This window comes from Pagrus pagrus, assembly GCF_965226575.1.
Source record: "Pagrus pagrus genome assembly, chromosome: 4".
In the NCBI taxonomy this organism is placed as follows: Eukaryota; Metazoa; Chordata; class Actinopteri; order Spariformes; family Sparidae; genus Pagrus; species Pagrus pagrus.
The window spans coordinates 16,956,881-16,982,500 of NC_140188.1; the positions used below are offsets into that span (position 1 = coordinate 16,956,881).

The window sequence follows — 25,620 nt, forward strand, 5'->3', positions numbered from 1 at the left end:
TTTAACTTTTTGTTTTGTTTTCACATGTCCGAAATACATGTGCATTCATGCATTCATTCATTCAAACTCAAACTCAAATTAGTTTATTCAGTTACAGTCATGAAAACAAAGAAAGTTTGAAACAGTCAATGAAGATCTTTCTCCTCTGATTTACGTTTCTTCCCCAAAACTACATATTGCTCCTTTAAGTAACAGTGATGGTGAAGCGCTGTTGTTGTTCTCACTTCCTCCAGCAGAGGGCCTGCAGTGTTTATGCACATGATGAGCATGCTCTGCTGTGATGCAGGAGGAGGAGGAGGGGTAGCTCATTTTCATGTACATCATCGGAAGTATCCGGAGCCGGTGGGCGGTGCAGAGACCCCTGAAGACACGGACAAGGAGCCTGCGGATGCTGACCGGAGGATGCTGTAGGTCGAGGGGCCCACATCTGAAAGGAGGGCGGCGTCATATTTAGTGTTTTTTCTCAGGAGACAAGCCGCTTCACATGAACACTGTGTGAGAGGAACAGGCCTTCTTTGTCTGAGTGCAGACAACAAAAGTGTGTTTTCTCTCTGGGCTCTCAGCTCGTGTGCTGACATGTCGCCTCTTTAAGGACACCTCAGCAGACTGTAGTGTCTGTAGGGTCGGTCGGTGGGATAACAGAGACGAAACAGCACCTGCTCAAGATCTGCTTACGAGTGTTTATGTGCTTACTGCAGGGATGACATCGTAGACAGCTGATGCAACGCGCTGAAAGCTGTCAGGAGTGATTTACAGCTGATCGACACAGATGTGACAGTGTTGACGAGGACTGAGAGGCCTGTAGACAACCTGACTCCGCCGGTAGATGCTCTTTTCTCTGACGCTCTTCCTGTGGAGGCTCTACCGACATTTCTCCATCATGTTCAGCTCGGAAAGACTCACAGTCCCGGATTATGTCAGCCGGCTGCAGAGAGGGAGGAGCGGCTCCGTCTGCAACCACCGACCGGTCTCCCCGGGCATCAGCGCCGACGTCCAGGCGGTTTTGGACAGCTCCCTCCCCGCCCTGCGCTGCGCCATCAGGAGGCTGAGGACAGGGAAGGAGACCTCTGATTCAGATGAGACCCGCCAGGCCATCGCCGAGATGTACCAGCTGGTGGAGGAGGCCTGGGTGATGCCCGCTGTAGGACGTCAGGTGGCCGAGGAGATCTGCAACAGGATCCGGCTGGATGGAGGCCTGGAGCTGCTGCTGCAGCTGCAACAGACACCTGCTGTGGAGATCACCTATGAGTCTGCAAAACTGCTGGAGCAGATACTGGTGGCAGACAACAGGTAGGAGTGTGGACAAAATAACGTGAACACTTGGACAAAGAGAGCAGCTCTGCAATAAACAAATACCATTTTAAATATTTTTCTCTCAGAGAGGTGTTGACTCTCATCTGGTAGTCTGCGAGACCTTCCTATATGTTGTCTCTGTAGTTAATAGCATAGGTACACAAAGATGTGAGTAGCTACTGAGGAGCGAATAGGAACAAATCAGGAACGACTTGATAGTTAATGAATCGTTAATGAGTAATTACTGAATAACTTTGATTCAAGCACTATACCAGAAATTATGATGAGTAAGAATAGACTGGAAAAACACAATATTATTGAATCATTAGGTAATGATTAGTTCATCAATATCTGTGAAGCAACATACTGACTTACTACACTTTCTTCATGAGTTGTTCCTCATTAACCACGAACCAGCCGCTGGTAATGTTTCATTAATTACCAATTACTGAATCATTAGTTACTGTTTTTGTGTACCTTCACGTAAAGTGAAACATTATACTGAGTCACTACACTCAATAAAATGTATTTTTTGACATGTTTCACTTGGTAACTACTCAGTATTACGTCTCACTTTACTTGAAGGTACACATAACACTAACTAAGGAGTCATTAATGACCAATTAATTATTCGTTACTAGTTTGTGCCACTCAGCAGCTGGTTCGTGGTTAATCAGGAACAACTCATGAAAAAAGTGGTCAGTATGTTCATTTACAGATATTTATGCACTAATTATTACCTAATGATTCATTAATGTAGTATCTCAAAGTCTATTCTTTAGTAACTCATCATTATCTACTACATAGTCCTCAAATTTAGTCATTCAGGAATGACTAAATAACGATTAATTAACGATCAAGTCGTACCTCTCCTTAGTAACTGCTTTCATTTTTGTGTACCTTATTGTAAAGTGTTACCAAATAAAACTGTGGATGTTTGTGCCATATGATGTAGCCAGGACAAAATAACAGGAACTACATGATAACCTTAATCTACAGCCTCAAAAATGACAGAGATGGACCTCAAGACTGTTCGATCGTTCACTGTTTTCATGGTTCAGTCTATAAAATTGTATTTTATTGACTTATTTTATTGGCTTATTTAATAGGGACAATGCCTGAAGCCATTGTTTCATCTTATTAGAATGCAACAGGTGCAGAATATGACTTCTAGCCATGGTTAATTTGTAGTCCTTGTCCCATGATACAAACTGTAATACAGGCATGAGAACAAACAATAAGACAGACATAGACAAGTAGCCACTACAAACAGTGATTGTAACAACCATGACGAAGAACAATGACTGAACATAATGACTAACAACAGACAAAAAAGGAAAGAAACAGAAAATGTGTAAGTCCAAAACTTAATATTATTTAATTTGCAGTGACATAAAGCAGAGAAAAGCAAAGGGAAAAGCAGCTGGTGCCCATAAATGTTTTTCATTTTTGCTTGATAAATGACTTAAAGCAACAATGTGTAACTTTCTGGAGAAAGCTAGTTGATTACTGAGTCTTATCTGTAGGCAAGTCTGGGTTGGTGATTCTGGTCTGACAACAACCCAAAGTGGCAGTGTTTGACACTGTTCATGCCACAGTTGTTCAGGAGTATCTCTGGCTAACTGCTTTTAACCATATTTACAATCTTCTGTTGGCAGAGATTATTTAGCACGGATGGGTATGGGGGTCGTCCTCAACCTGACTCGGCAGCAGGAGGACGCACAGCTGGCTCGGAGTGTCTCAGGGATCCTGGAGCACATGTTCAAACACTCAGAGGAGACGTCCGTCCACCTCATCTCTAACGGAGCCCTGGACGCCCTCCTCTTCTGGTGCCGAGGTACAGACCCCACCGTGCTGCGCCACTGTGCTGTGGCACTGGCAAACTGTGCCATGTACGGAGGCCACCGCTGCCAGAGATGGATGATTGAGAAACAGGCGGCTGAGTGGCTTTTCCCACTGGCCTTTTCCAAAGAGGATGAACTCATCCGCTTCCACGCGTGTCTGGCTGTGACTGTGTTAGCTACAAACCGAGAAATTGAGAAAGAGGTGGTGAAATCTGGGACCTTGGAGCTGGTGGAGCCTTTCATCGCATCTTTGGATCCGGATGACTTTGCCCGCAGTTTACTGGACAGTGCAGACTGCATGCAGGGCAAGACGGCCGCTGACCTGCAGCATCTTTTGCCGTTACTGGATGGCACAAGAGTGGAGGGAAAGTGCATTGCAGCCTTTTACCTTTGTGCTGAGACCAGCATCAAGTCTCGTCAGCGTAACACCAAGGTACCATCACTTCCCATATAGCTCTAGGGATGCATATAACTGGGTATTCACCGATATCCTATATGCAGATACTGATAATATTTTTTTTTCCACCTAACTGAGAACATCGAGTCACTCTTTTGGTGGATTTAACATATTATCATGCTTACTCTTATCAGACATACAGTGCTTTTTAAGATGTGCACAATTACTGAGCAAAACAAGAAAACTAGCTAGTCAAGAGTTTGCTTCGCTTGGGCATAATTGAGTGGTTTGTTACTTGATGTGAAAAATGAGACTACCCAATCTCTCGTTGCCTATACAAGCCTGTGGACGATTTAAGTTGTTTAATGCTGCTGGACTGTGGATTTCTTTGTGAATGGCTCAGTTTGGATTCTCAGCAACAGTAGCTTAAGTTAGTTTAGAAACGGAGTCAGCTAACATAAACTAAACGGCTTGCAGCACAACACAGGAGTTTCATGGAGCCCCTATAAACTAAAGTTCTTAGAAAAATGCTCTATGGTAGCTTTGTTGTGACAATGACTTTAATTTGTCCTCCTTTTAGATATTTCAAGAGATCGGAGCAGTGCAGAGCCTGAAGAAAATTGTCATGTACTCCAGTAATGGCACAGCCTCCAGCCTCGCCAAGCGGGCGCTGAGTATGATGGGGGAGGAAGTGCCGAAACGAATCCTGTCATGTGTGCCGAACTGGAAAACCTGTGAGGTGCAGACCTGGCTGCAGCAGGTTGGCTTTAGTGCCTATTGTGACCGTTTCCAGGTGAGTTAAACGGGGATATAGATACAAGCACGAAGATCTACGTATAATACTGTATGTCTGACATTTCTCACTACCCTACTAGGAGCTCCAGGTGGATGGAGACCTCCTGCTGAACATCACAGACCAGGATCTGAGCGCTGACCTGGGCATGACTGCAGCCCTCACTCGCAAGAGGCAAGTGGTACAAACCTCTGAAGACACGTGTCTGAGGCTGAGCGACATTAACACCTCTGTTCTGTCTCCTCCTCCAGGTTTTTGAGAGACTTGCGTGTGCTGAAAACTTACGCCAACTACTCCACATGTGACCCAAACAACATGGCTGACTGGCTAGTGGAGGTGGACCCTCGATTCCGTCAGTACACCTACGGCATGGTCCAGTCAGGAGTGGATCGCAACAGTGTCCAGAACGTGACTGATCAGCAGCTCCAGCTCGACTGCCACATAGACAACGGAGTCCACAGAGCCAAGATCCTGTCTTCTAGCCGCAGGCCCTTAAAACCGTGCCACACAGACGCCAAGCCTGCAGGGCCCGATGTGTTCATCAGCTACCGTCGGACCACCGGTTCCCAGCTGGCCAGGTCAGAACTCAAACAGTATGGTGTAGGGGAAAAGGAGGTTAAATTAGAGCCAGGGCAAGGACAGAAGACGTTTGTACTGTCTTTATTCATCCTTACCTCACTGACTTTCTCATTTCCTCTCCTGTCCCAAGCCTTCTGAAGGTGCACCTGCAGGTTCGAGGATACAGCGTCTTCATAGACGTGGAGAAGCTGGAGGCTGGTAAATTCGAGGACAAACTGATTCAGAGTGTACAGAGGGCACGTAACTTCATCCTGGTCCTGTCCGCAAATGCGCTCGACAAGTGCATGGATGACACTGCCATGAAGGACTGGGTGCATAAGGTCAGGAGTTGTCCATTCTCAGCCTCTGAGGGACTCATTATATGTCATTTTTGCTAAATACTTTCACTCTCTTTCACCTTAAGCCCTTACTGAGATATTCCACATTTATCTTGACACAACAGCAGAACAGTATTAGCTGGAATGAAGGGTGCATATAACATTCACACTGAATGTGCTGGACATCGCTGCCCTATAAATCCAAATTGCAGTATCTACAGTTTGATCAAATCGTTTGATAATAATCAAATAATTTGAATAATTTGAATAATTTATGTGTCTGCGTATAAAACTGTAATCTAGAGTGCAAGGATTACAGCAGTTATGTTTATCATTCCAGATTTGATTGATATTTGTTTTCATTAAGGCACGAACTAGACTTTATTCTATGAGAGCATACAATTAATATTAAAAATTAATAACAATTTCCTCAATTACAACTTTTTAAACATGCAAACACTAAAACATACAGATATTGTACAATGTAACAAGAAATTAGATTTAGATTTTCAGGAAGAAGACAAGAAGAAGCACTTCGCACTACACATGTATTTATCTGTTTAAGGTAATACAAAGGCAGAGTGCAGTATCTGAATTTTGGGGGTCATCGGTCACATAATTGGTCATGAATTTCAAGCCATTAAATCAGTTTTTCTCAGCTTCATTGTTAGCGTGGTTACTGCGGCTGGCCCTTGTAGAGCCGCCTGGTCTCTGAGAAGTGATTCGGTGTTAACAAATGATTATTTTGCCAGTCCAGAACATTTTAATTCCTGGCTGCAAAACAACTTCAACAATGTTGTGCTGTCATGCTGTAACGTTCTGTTCTTCGTCTAAAAAGCCATTGATTTTGACCACTGATGTGTGACAGTGTCGTTTTGCTTTGTGATGAGTTGTCCTCATGTCCCTGTTGGATCTCTGCTCTCTCTTACATATTTGGTTACTTAATTTGATGTAATCCTGTCCGATACTTTTGGTTGCACAAAAGCCGTGAGTCCCTTGAAACAAGATCAGAACATGTCACCAGTTTTTATCTTCTGCAGAATGCCTGAGAATTACTGTACAAGTGCTTGTGCATTCATACTCCCTGTCTGAGATATATGTGACATGCATATTGCGGCTGAAACAAGGGATCAGATGTTTAACTTGCAAGGGATTCCAATCAATAACTTGTGCTTTTTCAGGTCTGGACATATTTCATAGACTCAAAGATGTTATCCTTCATGTTGCAGGAGATAGTCACCGCCCTGGCTGGGAAGAAGAACATTGTTCCCGTCACGGATAACTTCATGTGGCCCGATCCCATGTCTCTGCCAGAGGACATGAGAGCAATTCTCAACTTCAATGGCATCAAGTGAGTCACTGTTTACTGTAAACTTAACCAGGATTATGCTGTGGTTATTGGTTTGCACAACCATGAAATTGGGACAACATACTTTCACACTGTTAACCACATGGCTGTGTGGCGCAGCTGCAGGAGGGAGAATCTGTCTCGACAGGTTTCACAGCTTCACGAGTTTGAGTTGTGTGATAACAACACAGTTCCTCCTCATGTGAACATTATTAATCTTTTAAAGCCTCTTATTTTTTTATGAATAATTTATGAACACAAGGGTTAACTTTTCACAGTTTATGATCTGTAAAATATCCATTAGAGACAACTGGTTTCCTTATAATGCACACCATCAAATGCCTGCTCTTTTTCTTGACACAGATGGTCTCACGAATATCAGGAGGCCTCGATCGAGAAGATCCTACGCTTTCTGAAAGGACACCAAGACCAGGTCGACAGCCCGGATGCCTCTAAAGGGCAGAAAAAGAAAGAATGAGATAATAAATGACAAAAACAGAGCTTGATCTGAGCTACAATAACTTCCAATGATGCCAAATTACACATGGCCGATGGCGAACTGGCCTAGCAGCTTCCCCCCCTCTGCCCAAACGCATGTGAAGTGAATCTGATTATGATTGATTGCATAATATAAATTGAGCTAATTAATGACTAACAATAAATGAGATTAAAAAAAGGGGATTTGTATATAATAAAAGCCTTTAACGATAGTACCCTCACACTGCTGTATATGTTTAATCAGGTGCAGTATACGCCTTCCGTCTCTCAGGAAAATAACTGTGATAGATCAGCCGACATTGGCATCCAGCAAAATCAGTCTCCACTAACCGATCAGTCTTCATTAAAGTTGTATGCAATCATCTTTTGTTTAACTCATGTACTGTACAGTCACAGGGGTAAGGCAGGTCTCTGATTTTACTGACATTTGTTTTCTGGGTTGTGATAGCAAAGAAACATTGTTTGAGGGCGTAACACTCAAAGCTGGAGGCATGACGTATTGTACAGAAATAAATGAGCTACACGCTGCATAACTGCATCCTTACTTTAGCTGAAGACAGGTTGAAGGAGCGCACAGGCAACGACAAATAACCAAGGAGTATTAACCATTTCCTTCCCTCTGTAAAAGTGGATAAAAATTAAACTTTGAATTGATGTACAGGACTCAAAAATGTACCGATGTTTTATTCACCACACTATTGGGTCTGATGAGAAATTCATTGTGGCTTTGCCACTTAAATTTCATCCTTGTTCCCTCGGTGTGTTTAGTAGAAGCAGTCGAGTAAAAACAAAAAGAAATCCAGCAATATGACACACTGAAGCTTTGAAAAGCTGCAAATCCCTTCATCAAAAATCAAGATACAAGAAACCCTTTGCTTTGAAATAAATGTATGAGAAGTCTTGCAAATTGTGTTGGCTTCATATATATATATCACTGATTGTATTATTATAACCTGGATGCAACATCTTGCCTTATTATTGTTTTCCACCTCATAGCATTTATTGAATATACTCTGTGTAGTTTACATTACTTTATTTTTCAAGTAGTAAAACAGGATTTCATTTTTCTTCGTCATGTTTATTAATGTTCTCATTGTGAAACAAACATGAATTGGTCCCTTTATTTGAATCATGTAAAAATAAAATGTGTCATAAAACATTTAACAGTGAAACTCTTTGACTTTTCATTACTGTGTGACAGAAACAATTTAAACCACCGTCTTTATCACAAACTGTACAAAATGTCCCAGTCATTGTCCAAAACATAAGACGATTTCAACGTATAAATAAAGTGAAGAATTAACAGCATTGTTGATACGTCTAAGAATGGCTCTGACAACCAAACCAATCCGTCTCCATGCAGATCAATTCACAGTAATACTTAAGTTAACCTCTAAACTTCCCTTTGTGCATTTTAAAGCTGATGTGGCAGCTCTTGTTCCCTCACTGTGCCACCAGGACCTGACCCCTGTGCTCATGTTGGCTGTGGGTCTGTGCTCTGGGACTATCGCGTGTTGTTGTGGCGGTGGGAGGGGAGGGGGCTCTTCAGGGAGTTTGGATTTCGCTCTCTGCTTTATGGAAGGAGGAGGTGTAGCGCAGTAATCCCTGGCTGCCACTACCATCCCTCTCTCTGCTGTGTCATTCGGTTTGGCACAGATGATCTATCTGCAGTGTGTGAATTTCAGGTGGTGACTTCACTGTTCTGAGACCACGTCCAACAACAGATTTAGGATGTGACCGACTCTCCATTCAAATGTGCAAACAGGCAGTGATGGAAGAAGTACTCTTCAATCAATACCACAGTGTGAAAATACTCTGTAAGAATAATTTATGTTTTCGCCAAAATATTGCACAAAAATATTTTCATCTAAATACAATACCCAAAATACCAGAAGTACTTATATTATTATCTCTTAACTGCACTTATCCTGCAGCAGGTATCACTTCTCATGTAAACCTTTAAATAAAACCATCACAATTCAAGTAGTGACTTTTGCAAGAAGTGAAAACTAAAAACTAAAATATTTCCCTTTGAATCCTAGTACAGAAATGCATTACCTGTTACAGGGAGGATTTCACTCATGTATTTGTCCTAAATCAATAATAAGTTCAGAATAGTTCATTATTAAACAAGTCACCTACATTGGCATAAAAACATATTATAACCTTAATTTCTTCGGCAATATACATATGATCTCAATAAATGACCATTTTTAGTCCCAAAACATTTCTCAAATCAAAATAAGGTTACATTTGTCACCTCCCTGAGTATAACTTACTTGACTTCCACAAAACAATGTTGGTTTCTCTTCTGAGAAGTTTCAGGCAACAAGTGAAGTAGCATCTCATCACTTGCCTGCTCTTGTCAACAAATCACTATTTTCACTGGGGTGGTTGTACATAAATCAACGAGCAGCAGCATTTGACTAAACAAAACGCATGGTGAGAATTTCATTAAACAAAACATCTGAGCTTCACGTTTAACACGTTTGACATTTAGGGTATCCCTTATTAGCAACCTTGCTGATAGTTCAAGAGTAATGTGTCAGACTTTGGCAACCAACGAATCAACTAAACACTTAAAAACACACGTCAAAATATTGTTAATATTACAGGATAATTAGCAAAGGGGTGTATTTCCCCACTCTTTCTGTAAGAAGCCCTGTTACAATAAGTGTATCGAGGGTGTCTCACTCATTGATTACCAGTGTACTTAACAACCATGCCGGAGTCAGATGATTGATATGCTGCTATTAATAAACTGAGAACACATTACGTGAACACTCATGCTTGATATGTTTTTGAACAGCTGAGGAGTTTGGCCTTTTATTTTACAGTAAGCATCTTAACCTGTAGTGTCTCATTAGACCTACTGACATTAATACATCCAACATGGAAATGTAAGGCACTCATACTGTAATGAAAATATATCAAATAAAAAAATGATAGCGTGTGTTGAATCTTGCCGAGATTTGATTTGTGATGTCAGTCAGGAGATTGATTCTTCATCCTTTGGTTTTGATCACTTTGCTGTGACTTGTTGGAGGAATCCCATCGCTGAGAGAGCTAACAACTGTCAGCTGCCCCGTCAAAGTCTCTCCCTGCATCACAGATGGACGTCTGTGTCAGAGCTGCTCACCTCATAGACTGACACCAGGACGAACTCGCTGCCTCTCGTCAGGTCAGGATGCCGATGTGGAGTCTCTGTGCTCTCTCCTCTGGTCCAAACACTGCAGGGTACTAGAAAGACAAATGTGAACGCCTGTTAATAATTCATAATAAATATATACAGTATAAATAATGAGCTGTTAATGAGGTCAATTGTGCCAGTGAGGCAAGTGTGAACTCACCCAATTATTCCAATGGGGATGAGGAGGAGGATGGCAGCGAACAGGAAGGGGAAGCCCCTCATGAAGTGCAGAGTGGCTGGGTAAAGAGAGTTGAAGACGCCGCCACCCACCAGAAAACATAAACTCTCCACACAGGCTACAGAGGCAAAAAGGGCACCTGGGAGAAAGCACAAACACAGTTATGTATACAACCTGCGGGACACAGGCTGTCCCTCGAGACAAAAGGGACATGTGCTTCAAATTAAAGTGCGCTGTAGCATGCTGATCTAATTATGATAATTCAGTGACTTATTCAAACACTATACAGCTGACACACTGAGCGGGCTCTCATCTGTCTCATCGGTTTTTGTGGTATTTGTACATGTTCAGTCACTGACCTTGTTCTGATGGGTCCACCAACTTCGACAGCTTTGACCTAATAACAGGTGTCATAGCCACGTAGAGGAAAGACAAACCATACCCTGGTGACAGACAAATTAACAGTTAAAATAGATCAACACACAGTCCCCATTGCTGATATTTAAAAGTTCTGTTCTAGTATTTGTACGCATGAATATGTACAGTCCTAAAATGGCCCATACGTTTTGTGCTATTGTGCCAGCTGGCTACAAGCTGTGAGCATACTGAGTGTTTTATTGCCTGGTATGTAAGGTATCCGACATACACAACCTGTTCAGTCTGTCGCTTGCTGAGCTGTGACAGCATGACAGCAGTTGCCTGGTAAATACATACTATTATCATGTGTGGCTGATAAAAGAGTGCATGCTTTAACAACCTTTCTGTAGAGCTGCGAAAGCACAAATGACAGAGGATTATGAAAGTAAAAGCAGAATTTTAAATTTAATTGTAATCTCATTAAATTAATGTGCTTTTTTAATGCAAAGGATTTTAGTTGGTCACATGTCACCGTGCCTCATTGAGGCCAAATACACTAAAAAACTTCTCTCACCTGTGAACATGAGCTGGGTGGTGTCAGCTACAGAAATGACCACCAGCCCTGTGATATTAAAGGCCAGACCAATGACACCCACCCAGGAGTCTGCCAGACAGCGCTGCATGATCTTCAGCCCCAGCAGACTGGTGAGGTAGGCTAGGTTGTTAGCGGCTGATCCATAGCCAATGAGGGCCGGCCCCCAGCACAGCGGTGAGCTCAGCTCATACAGCACAAACAGCTCCCTGCAGCCGAAGTGTATGCCCACCACCAGAAAGAAACACAGCATGTAAAGCCACAGCTTACATCTGTGAAATCTTCCCCCTGCCTCGGCAGTACTGCCTCCTGTTGAGAAGAGGTGCCAGACAGCTTTATGGTGGCGAGAGGTGAGGAGCTTGGCACTTGGGTCTGTAAGGACAGACTCACGGACAAACAGGTAAGTGTACAGAGCTGCAGCCAAGTTAGCGGCCAGGGCAAGCCAGAATGGGTTGATGTACCTACACACAGGTATAAAAACATAATGATTACCAATTCAGATAGCAAATATTTTCATACCTCTCTACATACTGTGACTAGGCAACATCACACATTTCTTACCCTTGTGCCTGCCGCCACTTCCCTCCGATGATGCTGGCTAGCATCCCTGAAGTGCCTATACAAGCCTCCAACACTGCCACCCTGAAGGTGCGGGACCTCCTGTCACTGGTATCAGCCACATATGAAAAGCAGCCGGCCAGGATGGCGTTGAAGTCACCTGTAAGGCCACTGAGTATCCTGCCCACTAGAAAGTAGACCACAGGCAGCTTCAGGTACATCACCACGAGGTAACCCACTACTTGGACGGCCATGCCCAGATTGGGGATGATGAGAACAGGTCTGCGACCCGCGAAGTCGCTCCACGAGCCCAGGAGAGGCACCACCAACAGGCCTACAGAAAAGCCTGCAAGACTGATGTACAGGCTCCAGTGGGCTGTCAAGGTTTCCACCTCCTGCAAGAAAAAACAAACAAAAACAAGTGTAACCCAGCGAACAGGATGGAGATTGTTTCATGTTCAGGGACAATGTGATTGAAGGTGAAGACATTCAAGTTATTACTGCTTGGTCCCTCTCCTACCCATAATCACATTTACCCTGCATGCTAGATGTAATTACATGCACATAAAGCACATATATTACACAATGTCTGGGCAGCAGAACGAATAACCTCCGACCTCATCACTTCTTTGTTGCCGAGTTTCAACTTGTGACCGCTGTTCCTCTTTGTGGAAACTGTTTCTGGGTTAAATGCGCTCTTCCAGTAAGCAGTGCAGATCTTTTTTTCTATCCATGTATGTGCACTTGGGACACAGATGATGCTGCTTCTGTATATCTCTATCCGCAAGTGTCACATCTTGCCTTGGATGAATGCGTCTAAATGTCTAAACCTCCATTTCTGTCTTTCATTGTGGTCTTACTTTAATTGTGCCAGAGTGTTTTTTGTTCATTGTGTGTTGCTTTCTATCTGTGTTGAATGCTATCGTGCTGCATGTTTTAAGTGGCTTATAATGCCTTTGTAATACCTTTCCATTAACATTTATATTCCCCATTCTGTTTGTTTTTATGCTGTGTAGTGTGTGCCACTGTATAGCATGTTTTGATTAATTTCATCTACCTGACGACGTAACATAAAGATGCCTTACATAACATTACATTCACATTTCTATCACTGCTTTACATGCAACTATTTAAAGGTACAATATGTAAGAATTCTCACGTTCCACATTAACTAAAATCATCAACAGAAAGTGAAGACATTTTTGACATCATGTCAAAGATGTGTGGTTTACAGGCAAGCATGCTAACCGGCTAGCCCAGCCGATCCTGTTTGGCAATACAAGTTTGTATTGCAGTGGTGTAAACAACAACAACAACAGCACTCCTGTTGCTCCGTAATGCTAGCTGCAAACGGCAGCTAAAGTTAGCAGCGGTTAGTCTGGTTGTATGTCGCTGCCTATTTGTTTGGATAGGAGTTCAACAGATAGTGTATACTTACATACCGCACCTTTAAATACCTGCTGTTATGACACTATGTAGCATCTGTGCTAGCTCTGCAGGAGAAAAACAGCCTTTTGGCACCGTCCCTGTTTATTAACAAGTAAATCAAATTCAGCCCATTGACCCACACTAGTTGTGTTTGTAAATGTGATGCCTTATACATCAGAGTATCCCAAAGAAACTCTTATTTTAAGGCTATAATGATGCTCTGTGTTTAGTTAACTAGCATACCTGACACCTGTTAGCTATCTCGCTAACCAACAGAACCAGAACCCTTTAAAATGGCTGCTCATTAGAGTAACTATCTGACAGCTGTTGTTATAGGGGTGCCTTTGAGCCAGGCACTTTAATTAGATACTTGGCCAACAGCAAGAGGGAATACCACTGATTATTGCGATGACTGGTTAATTTTGACACAAGTAGCCGTGAAAAAACACCTTCAGGAGAGGGTCGGGGGGCGCGGAGCTGTTGCTGCACTCCGACCTCTTGGAGCCGTTGTAGCCGAGGTCCTCGCTGACACGGTCCCACAGGTACTGTGTGGACAGAGGCGCCTGCAGAGCCAGAGAAAACATGGAGAGGAACATCACCGGCTCCACAGTCCCCGGCAGCGAGCATGTAAACGGCGGCCGGGCGAAGCGAGTCGTCGGTACGTCAGCCTCCTCTCCTTTGACGCCACCCGGGTCGATGGTTGAAGCTTCATCGTCCGTTGACGCGAGCACATCTCCGGGGAGGATCGCTGCGGTGTCCGGCTCGTCCATGGCAGCCCCCCCGACACTAAACTGTACACAAAGACTGCGTCACCGTGACAAATCCCGTATTCACAGTATTTGAACACAAGCGAGACATGAACTAGAGCTTGCTCTCTGCTCCTTCCTGAACAATTTAGCTGACTAGCTTATCATGCTAACGTCGGTTAGTTGACGCTCAGTGCTGGATGAAGCATCACGAGTTTAAAGACAACTTCTCTACCAGCTCAGACAGCTGCACATGAAGCAGGAACTCAGCAGCCTCGTCTGGACGAACAGCTCAACTGCAGGTTTTCTGCTTAACACATACTTATCAACAAGCGACGGGTCACAAAGTTGTGACAGAGCACCTTTAATTAAGCTAACTGCTAGCTATTTTACTAGCGCAACTGTTGCTATGGGAGCTCAAATTGAGCATTAACACGTGCCCTACATTTGACTACAAACCAGGGCCAGTGTTATTTCCTGTTTCTGTTTTGGGTTTATTTCTCAGTCAGCCATCACTTGTGCACATGTCAATAATCAGTATGTAACACTAACAACATAAACACAACATACAGCTAGAGAGGTAATGAAACGCATGTAAGGATCATTACAGTATCAGTTATTCTGGTGATTATTCTGTGATGAGTGTTACATAATGATTCATTTGCACATGTGCATGACGTCAAAGCCTTCAGGGGCTCTACCATAAAAAAATATACTTCTTTTTCTTGGCACAAGCAAATGCACATGTGCTTACTGTTTTTAAGGTATATTTGCATTTTCAACTTTGCAGCAGACTATTAAGTATTACATAACATGTCTAAAATCATAAATCAAGAGTGATTGTGCACAGCACCCGCCCATATAATCAAAGGAAACTGCAGGTCACACATGATGAGGACAGAATTGGATCGTACTGTTTTTCTAAGCAGATCTGGAGAGATTAGTCATGTATAAAAAAATGCCGCTATTACCTGGAAGCTTTGTTAACTCATGCCAAGCAACACTTACTAACCTCTGTAATTATTTCTGACTGACTGACCCGAACAAAGTAGGAAGGTGTGTTCTGTTTTCTCTAGATGGATTCTTGTGAATCAACAGAAGAAACATGATCCTTGGAAGTGATTACTCATAATCAGGCCTTAACTTTTGTAAAGATAGTTGGCTGTAGTCTGACAAATATGCCTTACTCAAAAATGACTTAATTAAAAATAATTTAAAATCATCATAATTTATTGTTTTATTCCGTCTCTAGAGTGCATTTTTAATATCGGTCCAGGGACTCAGTGCACACAGTAAAGGCCTTCAGAGCACCTCCACGGATAAAGTCAGAAAAAATACTACATATTTGGGCCATCACAATATCAGATTTACACCTCACAATTATCATGGCCAAGCAGATGAATGCTATTGATATTAACACAATATTGCTACAGGTCAAATTCATCATTAACTTTGTTTTCTCTCTTATTTGATCATGAAAAAACAACCAGATTAGCTGATAAACAAAAGATCCACAAGGCCTCACATCTGCACTGGACTATTCACCAGTATTGTCACATATGTGTTTTTAATAGGCTATCAATATATATATATTTTTTATATCACGGTCATACATATACATATATATATTGTATATTATATAGCGCTCTCAGTCAAATTCATCTGAACTTTGTTTACTGTGTGTTTTGTCTGTTTTTTTGTCAAATTAATAACATTTGTTGGGGAGGTTAAAGGAGAGTATTTATAATCATAAATGTTGGTTGTTTCTGCAAGGAATCAGTGTAACGCTCCGACATGAACCTATTTGGATGTTTGTTGTTGTTTGTTTTTTTTATATTTGTTTTCTTTAACATTCACAGTTCAACATTTTTCACTGCGATTTGAAAGCAGCACAAACATTTCATATTTGACCTCTGTTATGTCTTTAGTGATTAGGTTATCACATGAAATTCCTTTCTCAGCTAAAAGAAAATAGTGTTTTTTATCATATCAGTTATTTAATTATTGTGTTTTGAAACCTAACGTTAGAGCGGCAGGTGTTGTCCTCCTGTGACCCCTTTACATTTTAAATATTGTGTCTGGAAAATAAAAGCAGCACGTCTCACGTACAAGTACATATACTGTACTTATTACTTTTTCATTTTAAAAAAAATCTGAATTCTTTTTTTATTCATGTACTTTCTTTTATTTATCTGAGTCGGTGATGTTTTTTAGATAACTTCAGACTGAAAGTATTTTTTCCTGTAAAGGAACAGTCAGGGACTTTGACCGTAATTTAATACCGTCCAACCACAGGGTTGCCCCAGACAATAAATCATCAGTCGACACTCTCTCTTGAAAAACTTTTCAGCTTTCCGTTTCACACACACACACACACACATACACACACACACACACACACACACACACACACACACACACACACACACACACACACACACACACACACACACAATAGGAGGATGATCTGGTTTGTCTACATTTCAACCTGTCCGGGAGGCTTTTCTTAGGAATCATATCAGCGGTTTTCATGAGTTACACCCACATGAGTTTAACTCTGGTGTTTGATGGATTTGTTTTTCATCCTGGGACGTGCCATTCCACTTTATGAATTTGTGCAATGTGCCTTTGCTCTGTTGACAACATGTAGTTAAATCTTATTACACCTGACACAGACAAAACAGCTGTCTCATTTTACGGTCAAGATAAAAAAAGATTAGTTTTTCTGTTTATTGCTCATAGTTACTTACCTTATCACCATATCACACCCTGTTCATGCAGGCCCCTCACTCTAAGGTTAATTTTTAATCCTCTTTTTCAGGGTGCCTTACTGTATTTCCCACCATATATACTCAGAGATTGTCTGTTACTGCCTCTTAGATAGTAAGTCGGTGTCGCTAATAAATCCTTCCCCTCTGACTTTGTATTACTTTGGATGCCCATCACATCGTGTGGAGCATGGCGGGATTTCTCACATCTCTGTGGATGTATAGGAAATACATTATAATAGTCCTGACACCTCTTTTACTCCTGCCTCTGCCTCTGATCATCCCAACCCCGGTAAGAACAATGAACACATCTGTGTGTTTTTCTGTAGTAGGAGAAATCTGCAGGCAATTTACTTTACTTTAAACTTCAGATCTACTGAATAGGGACAGCTTGTCTAATTGCATGATGTATTGTAGTCCAAAGCTATGCAACACATAAACTGAGGCACCACTTTATTACTTTAAGCCTTCAAATATCGCTGAAAATGTACAATACGTATATTATTATATTATATTAAATGTTATAACTCTTTACCCAAAACTTTTGCAATACATGTTTAAAATAATGTTAAATATGTGCCATTATTACTACCACATGGTGGAGTTAAGGTGTCATCTAGTAGAGCCACTGGTTGGAAGCCTGGGTGGAAATGGACTAAACAAAGTCACTTTTGCCGTAGTATTGTTGCTTTTTGGATTAAATCAACTTAATATGAGATATTAGATATTTGCTTGGAGCACAGATCTCCTCCAACACCCATCAATCTTCTCAGGAAGATGGATTAAAGAAGTTAAGAAGTGAGAGCTTAAACGTTTCAAGACGAGGTCTATGGGGACGTGAGGGACGTGCCCTCTAAGATGTCCTCCATGTGCTGATTAAGAAAAAACTTTAGTCTTGCTTCAAGAAGAGGACCATTTTTGTGGCAAATTTTGTTTGTCAAGCTTGGGAGAGAAGGCAGAATATCTTGTTTAAGACTGAGCTGCAAAATAACCTGTAATTTTGTCACGAAACATTTGACCTGTTGTGCACTTTGTGTGAATAACAGGAAAATAAAAGAAACCAGAATCAAATCAAATCATGATGTCCGCAGGTCACCCTCACTGCACGTTCAGGGTTAACTGGTCCATTTGATATCTTATCCGACTCAGATTAGAGGTCTCACAGGTCAAACATCAAAGAGCAGCGCTGATTAAAGGACTTTCCAGGAGTTTCATCAAATCTGATCTCTGACCTTTGTCTTTTGTTCTATTAGCAGCGTTATGAATTCGTACATCCGTTAAAGCACCACTCAGGTCTAGATTGAATACAAACACGGTTGTCATTTATCCAAACAACCTCTGAAAACCTCTATTAAGTAGGCCTGAGTAAAAAAAAAAAAGATGACTCATGCCTGTGATATTAAACATAAAACTTGAATCACAAATATCCAGGTCATCGTCTCAGATATTTTTCTCCTTTTCTTGCCTGTCCATTTGATAAGGAGTTAACAAAACTGAATATCAGCCTTATCATCAACAAATTAATGCATTTTGCTGCTGCTGCTATTTCTGCTACTACAACGTGATTACTCGGAGTAAGCAGTGCATAGGTCACAGATCCCTGAAAAAAATACTATGCATGATTCATTAGGGAAGGAGGTCGGAGAGGATGATATTTGAGAGTGGTATGATTTAAATGGGGCATATGATGGTTTCCATAGAGATATGTTTAGAAGTTAATGAGGCAAATAAGAGCGGACTCTGCTGTCCATGAGTGTGATGATGAAAGTGATTGAAAGTATCATTGTACCACTGAAGAGTCAGGAGAGAGAAGAGTAGAGGCTCATCAGGAATCTCATTGTTTAGTAACCCGACAGTTAGATTCACTCGGGAGGTTTTATGTAGAAAATTATTGTACTTGTACTGTTTTGAATCAACTCTCTCAGTGCCCTGAGTATATTGTTTCAAAATGAAAAAAAAAGAAAAAAGGATCACAGGCATCAGCCTGGAAGTGCATTCATGTCAATGACCCTTTGTTCCGTGTAATCTTTGACTATGATAAATTGAAACGTGGGATCATGTTCAGAGGCTCAGTCAGTCCCATCAAACCAAAGATCGCAATCTCTGCTCCCTTTCAGCTCATCACAGCTGATCGTTCTTCAATTTTAATGAAGCAGCTGAACATAATTGATAAACGTAAACACAACATACAGCTAGAAAAGAAATGAAACGCATGGAAGGATCATCAAAGTATTAGTTATTCTGGTCATTACAGACAATTAGTGCGTTGTATCTTGTAGCGAGCTATAGTAGACAGTAGTCATGCAAAAGAACCCAATAAATTCCTTCAACCACGTAGACAAAAGCGGTGTGTTTACTTTGCCCTGCTAAGACGTGTTATGTAATACTTAATGGTCCGCTGCAAGTTGAACATGCAAATATATGTAAAACAGTGGGCACACGTGCATTTGCTTGTGCCAAGATAAAGACGTTTCTGTTTTGTTGTCAAACCCCTTAAGGCTTTAATGCCATGTTTCTCAGTTAGTCATCGCTTGTGCACGTGTCAAATTCATCAGAATGTAACTCTCGTCTTTTATCGCAGGAGGGAAAATGTGGTTTTGTAATAATCCTCATGGCGCTGTTCTGGTGCACAGAGTGTATCCCCCTGTCTGTGACCGCCCTGCTGCCCGTCATTCTCTTCCCCATGATGGGCATCATGGAATCAAGCGAGGTATTTCCTAACTGTATATATGCATTTTTATTAAATACGTCTTTAAAATGTGTTTGACAGGGTCTTTGAAGTCTTTTGAAGGATCAAGGAATCAGTTTAATGCTCTCACATGAACCTATTTGGATTTCTTTCCTTACCCAGGTTTGTATCCAGTACCTCAAAGACTCCAACATGCTCTTTATTGGTGGGCTGGTGGTGGCCATCGCTGTCGAGCAGTGGAACCTGCACAAGAGGATTGCCATTTTTGTTTTGCTTATTGTTGGGGTGAAGCCAGCTCTGTAAGAAGCTTTTCTCTTTACACATAAACGTATACACACCTCAGCTACAATATACATTTTGTATACGCCCCTGTTCACACAACTGAAATCCTTTGCATGCTGTCTTCGACTTTCCACCCTCCATATAATCATTTGTCCTGCGTCTTCTCCAGCCTGATGATGGGTTTCATGAGCACCACGGCCTTTCTGTCCATGTGGATCAGTAACTCGGCCTCCACGGCCATGATGCTGCCCATCGCCGGCGCTGTGCTGCAGCAGCTGTGTGAGACAGAGGCCAACGCTGAAGAGAGGGAATATAGCCTGACCGCTGCAAAGGATGGTCAGGAAAACCAGGCGTTTGAGATGGGCGACACCAAAGAAAATCACAAGAAAGAGCTCAAACCAAAGGACAGCAGCATCAACATGGGTGAGTGTGTAACAGTGTTTTTGGTTCTCCCGGGATGCTAACTTTTTACTAATGTTGTTCTAATGGTGTTTTGCAGATGCACATAAAGATGATGACAGCAAAGACATGAAGGAAATGAAAGAAAATGTTATTTCAAGTAGGTTTTTAACTTTTATCTGCAGCAGACAGCTCAGAAAAGAATAAAAGGCCAAATGTAATCTTACTTTGGTTGTTTGAGGTCAATGGCAACTTTGTCGACACTAAGTTAAACAATTACAAACCTGCTAAAGCATTGAAAACCAAGCAGTAAATTCATGTTACGTCCAAGACACAATTAAGTAGTCTTTTCAGTGCTAAGGATGCCATCTCTGTCCTTCCAGAAGTTTGTGACAGGAGTCCGGAGGCAGAGCAGCGCAGACTTCAGAGGGAGCAGAAGTATGCAGATCTGAAGAAAGGCATGAGCCTGAGTGTTTGTTATTCCGCCTGCATCGGCGGGACAGCGACTCTCACTGGAACCACACCCAATGTCATCATGAAAGGCCAGATCGATGAGTACGACCTGCAAATATGCACATGCACACACACTACTGGCCATTTTTCCTGGATGCAGATTCATAAGACCAGACTCAATCTGTGGGAACCAACCAGATACCAAAGATCATGATATAATCCTCATCATAGTGTGGTGGGCCAGATTGACTTTTTCCCACTAAAGGTCTATTTCGACTACAGTAGAGTAGGGTTCCTATTGGTTTTGATAAAATTTTACTCACTTTGTCCATTGTGGTTACGTGGTAATACCAGTAGTAGCCCCACCTACATTTTTCAACTAAGTCCAAATGAGCAACAGGACTAAACAAGTCTTAAGTTTCACCCAATTGGCATTTGGATGTCAACACAATGTGCCAAATGCCCTTTATTTATAGTCATGCCAAGTCAATTGAGCAATAAAATTACTGAGAAACTGTTAATAAAGTATCTGATAAGTGATGGCCTAGTCAACAAAAACAATACCCCTTTGGGAAAAAGCTTGCTGGGACTTGTAGAAAAGAGAGCTCAGACACCTGTTTGACTAATAATGTTCTTCTGATATTTGTTATCATCAACAGACTCTTCCCAGATAATGGAGGCATAATCAACTTTGCAAGCTGGTTTGGCTTCGCTTTCCCTACCATGCTGCTAATGCTCGCCCTGTCTTGGCTGTGGCTGCAGTTTATGTTTTTGGGCTTCAAGTGAGTTTGATGGACGAGAGTCACATTCTGATTGTTACTGCTGAAGAATCCACGTTATCAAAAATGTATTTGCACATTGTGTTATTCCAGCTTGAAAAAGTCCTTTGGATGTGGCACAAAGAGAGATGCCGACAGAGAGGCATACCAGGTCATCAAAGATGAATACAAGAAGTTGGGCAGGATGGGCTTCGCTGAGGGCTGTGTGCTGGTCATCTTCATGTTGCTGGTTCTTCTGTGGTTTACCAGGGAGCCTGGGTTCATACCCGGCTGGGCCACTGTGCTCTTCAACAAAGACAAAACGTGAGTTCAAAAACTGCGAGTCATTCGGTAAAATAGTCCTGATAAATCCTGATCCTCTCTCTCTGGAGAGTTTCCTCCGTCCTGTCAAATTGTGTGATTTTGTTTAAAGGCCATATCACACAGCCCTTGTGTCGATCACTAAACTTTGGTCTCCATGGTGCGTGGTGTGTCCTAGCCAGTCTGTAGCTGTTTTACCCTAAATGGGTCCAGTGTCAGATGTTTGATTTGATGACCCGACCCTGTAATTCTCCGTCCAGTCCTGGGTTTATTCAGGAGGTAATGCAGCTAATTCAGTAGAAATTAATATATTTTAAACGTGTTTTCTCATCAGGTACGTCACAGATGGCACTGTGGCCATATTCATGTCAGCACTCTTCTTCTGCATCCCGTCCAAATTGCCCAGATGCTGCGGGAAGTCCAGTGATGGTAGGTCAGCTGGCATGTTTCGGATCATTTTGTGTGTGCATCTCTTTTTGGGTCTGTCTGTGCAAGACAGAAACAATGGGTAGTGCTCATTCACCGTTGGACCACAATTTATGTTTGCGACATGTTGCGGTATGTCTCTCTCATGAAGATAAGCGTGCAGTTTTACAGTAACGTTTGTCCTCTCGAGGTGTGTGCACCACAAAGATGCCGTCAATAACTTTTTATTGCCTCTGATAATTCTTCTCGCTGATTCAGTGCTTCCTGAGTTGTAGTCTGATAGCACCAAGGTCATGTCGGTACAAAGAGCTGCTTCTGTTCCTCCGACAAATCACTTTTTCTATCAATGAATTTTTTTTTTTGCTCTTGGTAACTTAAGTTAAGCGTGTCCACCTCCTGCACATAAGCGACAAGGGTTGTGCAGCTCTTTAAAAGGTGGAAAAGCAGTTTGTTTTGTATACAGAGGAGTGACAGAAGAATGATTAACACGCTTAAAAGATAGAGTTTAAAAGATATGACGCAGATTTTGAGGTGCCAAAGTCTTTTTCTCACATTGGGGAAAAAAAATTTGTTTAAGAGTATGGATCCAGTTACAACATCGCATTTTGTTGTTGGTGTTTGATGGCTTGCCGTTTATCGCACTTCCTTCTATCTTCATGGAGTCCGTTTATGGTCACAACACTGTTATCTGTCGACAGTAAAAGGCTCTCAGTCATCAAGTTCATGGTGATTCTGAGTGCTGTATCGTAGGCAGCTGGACTTGTTTCAGTTTCTTGAAGACGTTTCACCTCTCATCCAAGTGGCTTAATCAGTTCTGACTAACTGGAGGGGGGTTGCAGGCTTTAAACCCTGTGTGAGTGTGTCCTTATAGAGTCGTTAAGGTCACGTGTGAACTCTGAGTCTCAGGTTCGTTAGGGTCACTTGTGAGTCATTGACCCAACTGGCCTTCTATATCATTATTTATGACTGACTAACTAATAGCTGATGAAAGCTGTAAATATCTGAGCTTCCTTCTTCTTTGTCTCTGCCAGGGGCCCCTGCTAAAGCCCCTTCAGCTCTGCTTAGTTGGGACATCGTCCATCAAAAGTTCCCTTGGAACGTCCTTTTGCTTCTAGGAGGAGGTTATGCGCTGGCCCATGGAAGTGAGGTAACTCAGCCGATCGTAAAGTCCACATTTTTCTGAACACAATCCTCTACAAATGGTTGGATGCTGATGTGTGTTCTCCCACCCTGCATAAAGAAATCTGGACTTTCTCTGTGGCTGGGAGAAAGTCTCATCCCGCTGCAGAGCATCCCTCCATACGCCATCACCATCCTGATGACTCTGCTGGTGGCCGCGTTCACCGAATGTTCCAGCAACACGGCCACCACCACTCTCTTTCTACCAATACTGGCCTCCATGGTGAGACTGAACATAATTGTTTTTGTTGTTTTTATTACGTTTATGATTGTAATACATGTTGAACAAATGAGATATTATGTGTTAGATGTTAGTTTGTTTGCAGGGCTAGTCGTTGCCTCTTGCTTCCAGTCTTTTTGCAGAGCTAAACTAATCACCCTCGGCTCTACACCCATACTTAAAGTTTGAAGCCTCCAGTGCACATACACCGAGAATGGACTTCATAGTGAAGTAGGAGGCATCTTGTGTCCAAGCAGGAAAACTTTACACATGACATGACACATACTCATCACACAGTGTGTTTGTGTGTAGAAAAACCTAATCAGAAACAAATGATTTGTCCAAGCAAGGTGTTTTATATACATCTTAAAACATGTCTGAAGGGGATCTTTAACCCGCTGATATCAGGGTTACACTGATCTTCTTATCTAACTCTGCAAGAAAGCACATAATCGAATTCAGTCTGATGTTATCTATGAAAGTATGTATATATTTGTGTGGAAATGAAGCTGTCAGCGCTTGAGATCAAAAATAATTGCCTGCTGTCTGTAGCTGACATCTTAATAGTTATGTTTGACAAAACAAACAAACAATGCAACCAGTTCCTCTGGACTCTGATAGCTCTAGACTTGCCTGTTCAGCATGTGAATGAATTTCACTTCATTTCTTTTTTTTATCCAGGCCACCGCCATCAAGATACACCCACTGTACGTCATGCTGCCATGCACCATTGCTGCCTCACTGGCTTTCATGCTGCCTGTCGCCACGCCACCCAATGCCATCGCTTTTTCTTTCGGAAACCTTAAAGTCATAGACATGGTAAGACCTTTCAAAACAGATAGAGACCCTGTACGTGAGCATGATAACATGCACACAGTGTTTTGGATAAAGGCTCATATCCATTTTTTAAGATAAGCAGCTTATATTAATCCTTATATCTGATCATTATTATCTATTTGCGCAACATCGTGAACAATAATAATAACAAAATATTACAGAGCTCAGGCACCAGCAAATGTAATGTATACATGCCTTAGTATTTCAACTAACTGGAATTAATATTATATATATATAAGATTAATATAAGGCCTCTTCATATGGGCTGTTGACAAAACAACAATTTTGTTTATGTTCTGTTGTTTTTCTGTTTGTTTCAGGCCAAAGCTGGATTCGCTTTGAACATTCTTGGGGTCCTAACCATCAACCTGGCCATTAACACGTGGGGAGTGGCCATGTTCCAGCTGGATACCTTCCCCAGTTGGGCTAACGTCACCAAAAGTCCTTGAATATGAACTCAAGGAAAGGGAGACAGGGGAGAAACTGGGGGAGATGAACAATACCTGCATATCTATCAGGACTCCTCCACTGGAGGACTGGGCTTGCAGATGACTGTGTGTGTTTTTTAAAGCTCCCCTGAATGATGTGCACTGAGGCCTGTGTCCTTGAGTTCTTCTATGCAGCTTTATATCTTTGAGTGTACTGAGTTCAGATATAATATATGTTAAAGTGACTACAAGGAACTTTTAAGTGTTTATGAAACAATCTCATGATTCCTCTGTAAATGATCTGTAACAGCAAACGAGACCATCAGTGAAAAAGACTGCTATTGTTATATCGTTATTATTAATGTCTGATCACATATATCACATATAAAATCACATTTGAATACATTACCTCATCAGGATCCATCCTGGGTGTCTCTATCACTCGCCCAAAGAAATTTGGGTTTGTTTGTGGAAGCGGGGGCCAGTCTGGATCACAAAGAGAAGTATATTGTGGCAAACTTTGATGTTGTGAATTGTCATTGCATCTGTATTAAACAGTGTTACACTATCCTAATGTCGTAAACGTAAGTTTAAACAGCATTAGCAGCTTTATTTCTCTGTGAATGGAGCATTAAAGGACTCAGACTTTGTTTTGTTTTTTAAACCCTAGCATTGTAAAAAAAAAAAGACAATTAAATAACTAGTTGAAATAAATAACTTTCAACGAAATAAAACACTGGGA

At 41.8% G+C, this 25,620-nt stretch overlaps 3 protein-coding genes across 6 annotated transcripts; 2 read left to right on the forward strand and 1 right to left on the reverse strand.

Annotated features, from left to right (window-relative positions):
* Positions 1–290: 290 nt before the first annotated feature.
* Positions 291–8,233, forward strand: sarm1 (sterile alpha and TIR motif containing 1). The gene is made up of 8 exons (XM_084351115.1): positions 291–1,290; positions 2,952–3,570; positions 4,115–4,327; positions 4,410–4,501; positions 4,579–4,905; positions 5,037–5,226; positions 6,453–6,574; positions 6,935–8,233. Exons 1-8 carry the CDS (start codon positions 827–829, stop codon positions 7,047–7,049), a joined length of 2,142 nt encoding a protein of 713 aa, XP_084207241.1. The 5' UTR covers positions 291–826; the 3' UTR covers positions 7,050–8,233.
* On the reverse strand, positions 6,836–15,824 carry slc46a1 (solute carrier family 46 member 1). Of its 3 annotated transcripts, none has more exons than XM_084351119.1 (7): positions 13,822–15,824; positions 11,948–12,339; positions 11,369–11,847; positions 10,797–10,880; positions 10,420–10,576; positions 10,209–10,309; positions 6,836–7,023 (listed from the first exon to the last, which is right to left on the reverse strand). In XM_084351119.1, exons 1-6 carry the CDS (start codon positions 14,140–14,142, stop codon positions 10,252–10,254), a joined length of 1,491 nt encoding a protein of 496 aa, XP_084207245.1. In that variant the 5' UTR covers positions 14,143–15,824; the 3' UTR covers positions 6,836–7,023; positions 10,209–10,251. The 3 variants fall into 3 exon arrangements, with proteins under 3 accessions (XP_084207245.1, XP_084207246.1, XP_084207244.1); XM_084351120.1 differs by lacking the exon at positions 6,836–7,023 and having other exon boundaries at positions 9,866–10,309; positions 13,822–14,163; positions 14,354–15,824; XM_084351118.1 differs by lacking the exon at positions 6,836–7,023 and having other exon boundaries at positions 9,866–10,309; positions 13,822–15,823.
* Positions 14,333–25,214, forward strand: LOC311256253 (solute carrier family 13 member 2-like). Of its 2 annotated transcripts, none has more exons than XM_084351116.1 (13): positions 14,333–14,420; positions 19,468–19,596; positions 19,738–19,874; positions 20,027–20,280; positions 20,357–20,416; positions 20,640–20,811; positions 21,369–21,491; positions 21,582–21,791; positions 22,123–22,217; positions 23,246–23,361; positions 23,455–23,616; positions 24,295–24,432; positions 24,771–25,214. In XM_084351116.1, exons 2-13 carry the CDS (start codon positions 19,498–19,500, stop codon positions 24,897–24,899), a joined length of 1,695 nt encoding a protein of 564 aa, XP_084207242.1. In that variant the 5' UTR covers positions 14,333–14,420; positions 19,468–19,497; the 3' UTR covers positions 24,900–25,214. The 2 variants fall into 2 exon arrangements, with proteins under 2 accessions (XP_084207242.1, XP_084207243.1); XM_084351117.1 differs by having other exon boundaries at positions 20,643–20,811.
* Positions 25,215–25,620: the final 406 nt, after the last annotated feature.

What these genes read in the sequence shown, in the direction of transcription:
- sarm1 (XM_084351115.1), top strand. Translation starts at nt 827, where the DNA reads ATGCTCTTTTCTCTGACGCTCTTCCTGTGGAGGCTCTACCGACATTTC. An exon ending in TGAAGGACTGGGTGCATAAG is followed by an intron (nt 5,227 to 6,452) that starts GTCAGGAGTTGT and finishes TTCATGTTGCAG; the next exon opens with GAGATAGTCACCGCCCTGGC. An exon ending in CTCAACTTCAATGGCATCAA is followed by an intron (nt 6,575 to 6,934) that starts GTGAGTCACTGT and finishes TTCTTGACACAG; the next exon opens with ATGGTCTCACGAATATCAGG.
- slc46a1 (XM_084351119.1), bottom strand. Translation starts at nt 14,142, where the DNA reads ATGGACGAGCCGGACACCGCAGCGATCCTCCCCGGAGATGTGCTCGCG. An exon ending in CACCCAGCTCATGTTCACAG is followed by an intron (nt 10,881 to 11,368) that starts GTGAGAGAAGTT and finishes GTCTGTCACCAG; the next exon opens with GGTATGGTTTGTCTTTCCTC. An exon ending in GGTGGACCCATCAGAACAAG is followed by an intron (nt 10,577 to 10,796) that starts GTCAGTGACTGA and finishes GCTTTCTCCCAG; the next exon opens with GTGCCCTTTTTGCCTCTGTA.
- LOC311256253 (XM_084351116.1), top strand. Translation starts at nt 19,498, where the DNA reads ATGGCGCTGTTCTGGTGCACAGAGTGTATCCCCCTGTCTGTGACCGCC. An exon ending in CTGCGGGAAGTCCAGTGATG is followed by an intron (nt 22,218 to 23,245) that starts GTAGGTCAGCTG and finishes TGTCTCTGCCAG; the next exon opens with GGGCCCCTGCTAAAGCCCCT. An exon ending in CGCTGGCCCATGGAAGTGAG is followed by an intron (nt 23,362 to 23,454) that starts GTAACTCAGCCG and finishes CCCTGCATAAAG; the next exon opens with AAATCTGGACTTTCTCTGTG.